The sequence below is a fragment of the Macadamia integrifolia genome, unplaced genomic scaffold (assembly GCF_013358625.1).
Source record: "Macadamia integrifolia cultivar HAES 741 unplaced genomic scaffold, SCU_Mint_v3 scaffold_22A, whole genome shotgun sequence".
Classification (NCBI taxonomy): Eukaryota; Viridiplantae; Streptophyta; class Magnoliopsida; order Proteales; family Proteaceae; genus Macadamia; species Macadamia integrifolia.
In genome coordinates, this window is record NW_024870651.1 from 479,075 (window position 1) to 485,074 (window position 6,000).

The 6,000-nt window shown below is 40.1% G+C and overlaps 1 protein-coding gene across 1 annotated transcript; it reads left to right on the forward strand.

Annotated features, from left to right (window-relative positions):
* The first annotated feature begins 158 nt into the window (after positions 1-158).
* On the forward strand, positions 159-1,700 carry LOC122071459 (actin-related protein 2/3 complex subunit 2B-like). The gene is made up of 3 exons (XM_042635819.1): positions 159-277; positions 1,058-1,124; positions 1,416-1,700. Exons 1-3 carry the CDS (start codon positions 219-221, stop codon positions 1,665-1,667), a joined length of 378 nt encoding a protein of 125 aa, XP_042491753.1. The 5' UTR covers positions 159-218; the 3' UTR covers positions 1,668-1,700.
* Positions 1,701-6,000: the final 4,300 nt, after the last annotated feature.

Genomic DNA, 6,000 nt, shown 5'->3' on the forward strand with positions numbered 1-6,000 from the left:
GATCAGTAGGAAAGCAAAAGGCTTTTGCTTCAGGAGGATGCTAACATGATTGTCCACTTGAAAGTACATTTTACCCATAATTTACTAAACTAGTGCAGTCTTTCCTTTCACTCCTTCATTGAGTCTTACAAAGTGCAAGGATCCTCATTCCTACCCTCAACTATACATGCCATAATGTGAAGCAAGAGAGAAAACCAGTTCTTGTACAGAAGCTGAGGATGGCTTGCCTCGAAAGGGCTTCGCCGGCATTGAAGGAGGTCTTGCGCAAATTGCACCGGTAATCTTCTACACTTAGCTTATTATGCATAGGATCAATAGATAGCAGAAACGGCTTCACTGTTTTATCCATGGTTTTAGGAGTTATACTGACCTGCACCAATGGGAGAGCAGTGTCTATAGCTTATGAGATCAAACTTTTGATTACTCATCTAGAATATGAGAACCAAAATACCAAATAATAATTGCATTCAGTCGTAAAGCTGGAAAGAAACACTGATTAGTGAACTTAAACAAAAGAAAAAAGAGGTTTTATAAACAGCATATCTGGTAAAAAAATTGGCTACTCTCTCAAAATATAGCTTGCCAGCATGTTCTTCTTGACACTAGAAAAATAAAAGCTGTTTCATACTGTATAGCAATGCCCTGTCCCTTAAAATTAAGTCAGGGACTACCCTATAATTGCCTATTATTCGGTACTCAATTGCATACTCCAGAAAATATGCATTTGCAGCTACTCCATGAGAGTTGGTTAGAATTGGATTTTTTTTTCCAACTGAAGGGTTATAACTTTCCAATAGCAGAATCCATCTCATGGGTTCAACTAATTTACTTCCTACTGCCTGTAATGTTTTGCAACATGCCATAAAATCTAGTTAGATTTACCACTCAAAAGACTATACCTGTGGCTTTATATGAACTCAAGAGTTTCATGCTGACTCTTTATCAAAGATAAACAGGATCCCATTAGGGGAAGAATATTAATGCATATTTTTTGGTAATTTATCAACCAGAGAAAAAATCCACCACATGATTGATGTTTTTTTCATTTTTTCCACAGTGCTGAAATCCCAATGGAGATTGATCATCATATACATGAATTTGGATCTGTCCAATACCATATCCAGGTAGGATCAGTGTAAAATATTGATTTTTGCTAAAGTTATTCTCACTATGTTGATATGTTTCAAGAGAGAAAATTTAGATTTGTTTCATGTTTTTTGCCCATAAATGTTTTCTGTTCCTATAGGTAACCTGCATCGAAATGATATTTCACATGTTCTCCATCATAGTTGATGGGAAAATAAGAGATGAATCCTCTTAGTCACATACTAAACAAGATACAACTGCATTTGATTTTCCATTGAACAGTTAGATGCATGAGACATATATTCTCTGATAAGAAAAATGTTGTGCAGGCTTCTCAATCAGATCCTCATAATGTCTACTTGTCAGTATCAACCCCAGTACTATCAAAAGGGATCTTGCTCTGTGATGGACTTCCACCTAGGACTTTACAGACTGTACAAAGAACTCATCCTACCATTATTGAAGTCGTAGAACCCCCTAAAGGAGGATATCAACTTACTCTAAAACTCAAGTTTGATAAGATTCCACCACATGGCAAAGGTTTGGTACTTCTCATGGCACTGAGTTCTGCTCACTGTTGATTAGTTGTAGCATAATGAATGCACTTCATAGTATCTAATCTAATATTTGTTACATGGTATTTTCTTTTGTTCATCATTATTCTTCTGCAAGTTGTGGGCGAGAGTACACTTGACCAGTTAGGAGATTCATCATACCACCGCGCACACATGAGAGAATGAGAGCAGCTTGGGAGAAACAAAGCACTTAAACAAGTTTCAAAGCATTGTGTCTGAGACACCATATGGACATTCTTAAACAAAAGTTTCACATCTAGGAGAGACAAAGCACTTGAATATGTTCCATAGTACAGGGTTCTGAATCCAAATATCATATATGAGTCCAAAGTCAGACTTGTTCATGATGCATACTGCATTAAGTTCTAACTAAATGGCATACAGCAGGACAGAACAGAAAAATAGAAAAGAAAATATGTCTCCCTTCAACTTGGCATTGCCAGCTTATCCTTTTTACTTGCAGCCCTCCTCTTTTTTTAGATTTCACATGAAAATTTATGGAGACCGACCATAGTTGTGATATGACCAATAGTTATCAAACAGCTGAAGTAAAATTCACCAAGAAAATAAATCCAATGATCACAAGCATGTCCTGAGTTTGAATATACCTTGAAACTGAAAAGCTCTTTCACATTTCTCAAAGCTTTTGCCTAGATTCTTTGACAATATATTTTTTAGGAGTTAGAACTTGGGAAACTAAATCATCACCAGGAAAAATGGATACCTAAGCAAGAACCTTATACATTTTCTGTAATAGAAAGCCAAAAGCTAATATTAAAAATGTTCCAAGAAAAAGGCCCCAGACAGGCCAGAACAAAGGACCTCTTGATCTGCAGTCAAATGCTCTACTACTTAACTATGGAAACGTAATGAATGCATTTACGACAATTTGACCATGCATATGTGATGTAGCAGCATTACGATGGATCGACCCAAACCCGTTCCAGAACCCGGACCAAGAACCAGATCCAATTTGGGTTCCAAGTTACTGATTTGGGTTTAAGATTATTGGACTATTTTAGGATTTTATTTTACTTGAGAATATTTGTTATCTTTTATTTTAGGTTATTTTGGAGTAGCTACTAGGTAAGTAGAAATTTCCGATTTTAGTTTTATTGTGTTTCTATTTTTATTAGACTTTAATTTAGGGAGCAATTAGGATTTTCTATTTCAGTTTTAAGAGTTTTTTATTTTGAATTAATATAAGTAAGGCATGTAACCCAAGGAATTGGGCAGTTGATTAATGAAGAATGAATTAAGTTGTGAAAGGCCTGTGTGGCTACTCTCTCTCTCCCCTCCCCTCCCTTAACCCCCCCAATTCCCTGCGATCTCTCTTCTCCCCTCCCCCACGTGGCTGACTTTCTTCCCCTTCTTCTTCACTTCTAGTTTCCTTCTATGAGACCATCTTCCAGCCAAGTTGAATGCAAGCATGGCTGGGTCTTGCGTCTACGTCGTTGGTACACGTGGATGTCCCCATCAACTCTCCCCGGCTTGGAAGAATTCACCTCCGGTGAATTATAACTCATGTAGTACTCAAGCAGATCCGGATTTAGTAGTTGGATTTCTAAAACTGTGATCCAAGTGTTGTTAATTTCGGACTGTCCACGCCATTTGACCAAGAACTCTCTAGAACCTCCTTTATGTGTGTATACAATCCTCCCATCAAGGATTTCCTCAATTTCTTCAGTTCTCCTCGTGACCTTAGGTGTAGGTGGTAAGGAGGTGGGGGGAAGGGGTTGGGTTGGTTCAGCAGTCTCATCAAGGGTGAAAGGGAAGTCCTCAAGGTCATTAGGGTAAAAGGAGGTAATGGTAGAGGCACCATGGTAAGGGATAAGATCTTCCACATTGAAAATGTTATTGATTTCCATACTAGCTGGTAGATCAAGAACATAAGCATTGGCACCTATCATATTAAGTACCTTGAAAGGACATGTACTATGAGCATGCAGTTTGCTCACTTTTCCCCTAACAAAATGCTGCGGCTTGATTCTAACCATCACCATATCTTTCTCTTGAAACTCTTGTAGCCTTCTATGCACATCTGCCTTTGACTTGTATTGATCGTTGCTCAATGCAATCTATCTTCTTACCTGCATGCAAATCATGTATGTGCTGAGCAAAAGATTCGGCTGATGGGGAGGTCTTAGAACTGGACACAACTGAGACAAGGTCTATGGGTGCCTAGGGCTGGGATCCTGAACAAATCTCAAAGGGTGACAAACCAATGGTATGGTTCTTAGAGCTATTATATGCAAACTCGGCCTAGCTAAGGACTCGATCCTAACTGGTAAGGTGTTCTCCTATGAGGCAACGCAACAAATTTTCCAGACTCCTATTGATAACCTCAGTCTGAGGGTGGAAGGCTAAAGAAAAACGGAGCATAGTGCCCATAATCCGCCATAGGGTCCTCCAAAAATAACTGGTGAACTTAACATCCCTATTGGATACTATGGTGAGGGCTAATCCATGGTACTTGACAATCTCATTAAAGAAAATTTTGGCTACTATGGATGCATCAGAGGTCTTAGAGCATGGAATGAAGTGGGCCATCTTCAAGAAGCAATCTACAACCACATAAATAGAATCTCAAAGTTTTTGATAGACCAAGCACAAAGTCTATGCTAAGGTCTTGCCAAGGGGCATGGGGAACAGGTAAGGGAGTGTACAATCCCGTGTTCTGCTTTTGTTGTTCGGCAGTTTGGCATGTCCTACACTGACTCACAACTCTAGAAACATCCCTCTTCAGTCTTAGTCAAGAGAATCGGTCATCAATGAGGGTGATGGTCTTATCTCGACCGAAATGGCCAGCGACTCCCCCAACATACAATTCCCAGATCAGGAAATCTCGGAATGAGGTCCTGGGAATGCACAACTTGCTTCTTTTAAAAAAAAAAGCCCTACCGGAGTAGGTAGTTTGAGCGACTGACGAGGTTACCTCCGCTCAAGGAAGCGAACAACTCACTAAAATCAGAACAGGTGAGGTACTATAGAAACGCAACCCTAAAACGATGCAGAAGATAATGGAAAAACAAAACAAACAATGCACACGGATTTTACGAGGTTCGGCAAGGTTGCCTACGTCCCGGTGAGATGAGATCCTGCTTCACTATCAATGGAGAATAGGGTTACAACGCTCGTCCTCACACCTCTCAGTATTGCTTGCATTACAGAGAAAGAAACCCTCGCCACAAATATATAGCGAAAAAACCCTAATCCAGATTAAACTACAATTGCCCTCAAATAAAAAATTCGAGCGGGGGGCTATGCCCCCCTACACCCTCTGCTATGCAGGGGGGCAGGAGGCCCCCCTTGCAACCCCCACGGCCCGCTAACCGGCTAGAGGGGGACCGCCGTCCTGCCTGTCTAGGTGTTGCACCAATACTCCCTGGATTAAACTGCGACGGAATATAAGACATCATACACCAACAGGTACTGGTCTTTGACTCGCTTGAATCCTACAACCTCTACACTCATGGTCTGGAGCAACACACTAGCCCTACTCCTAGCATTTGTGCGTTTGAGGAACATGTTTATCCGGCTTAGTGCATCTGCAGCGGTATTCTCGACATCAAGTCTGTGTTTGAGTACAAAAGTGTACTCTTGGAGAAACTTGACCCACTTAGCATGTCTTTGGTTTAGTTTCTTTTGGGCACTCAAGTATCTCAGAGCTTGGTGGTCAGAGAATAGCACGAATTCTTGCGGTAGAAAGTAATGTCACCAATACCTTAGGCACCAAGTGGTGATCAAGCTTCTAGGGTTTCAATCGCCCAAGGGAGGGGAACCTTCGAACAAATCTTCAGCCTAAGAAGGTCAAGCACAAGGGAGATCAGTGAACTTATGTAAAGTTGTAATCGTCACCAGAAACAAAGTAATCTTAGAGAAAGAGAAAATACAGTAGGAAAGTGAAGAAGGAGAAGAAAGGCAGCCACGCAGGGGAGGGGAGAAGAGAGATCGCAGGGAAGAGGGGGGGTTAAGGGAGGGGAGGGGGGAGAGAGAGAGCAGCCACACATGCCTTTCACAACTTTTTTATTCTTCATTAATCAACTTCCCAATTCCTTGGGTTACAGGCCTTACTTATATTAATTCAAAATGAAAAACTCCTAAGACTGAAGTAGAAAATCTTAATTGCACCCTAAATTAAAGTCTAATAAAAATAGAAACACAATAAAACTAAAATTGAAAATTTCTACTTACCTAATAGCTACCCCAAAATAACCTAAAATAAAAGATAACAAATATTATCAAGTAAAATAAAATCCTAGAATATTCTAATAATCTTAAACCCAAATCAGTAATTTGGAACCCAAATTGGATCTGGTTCTTGGTCTGGGTTTGGGTC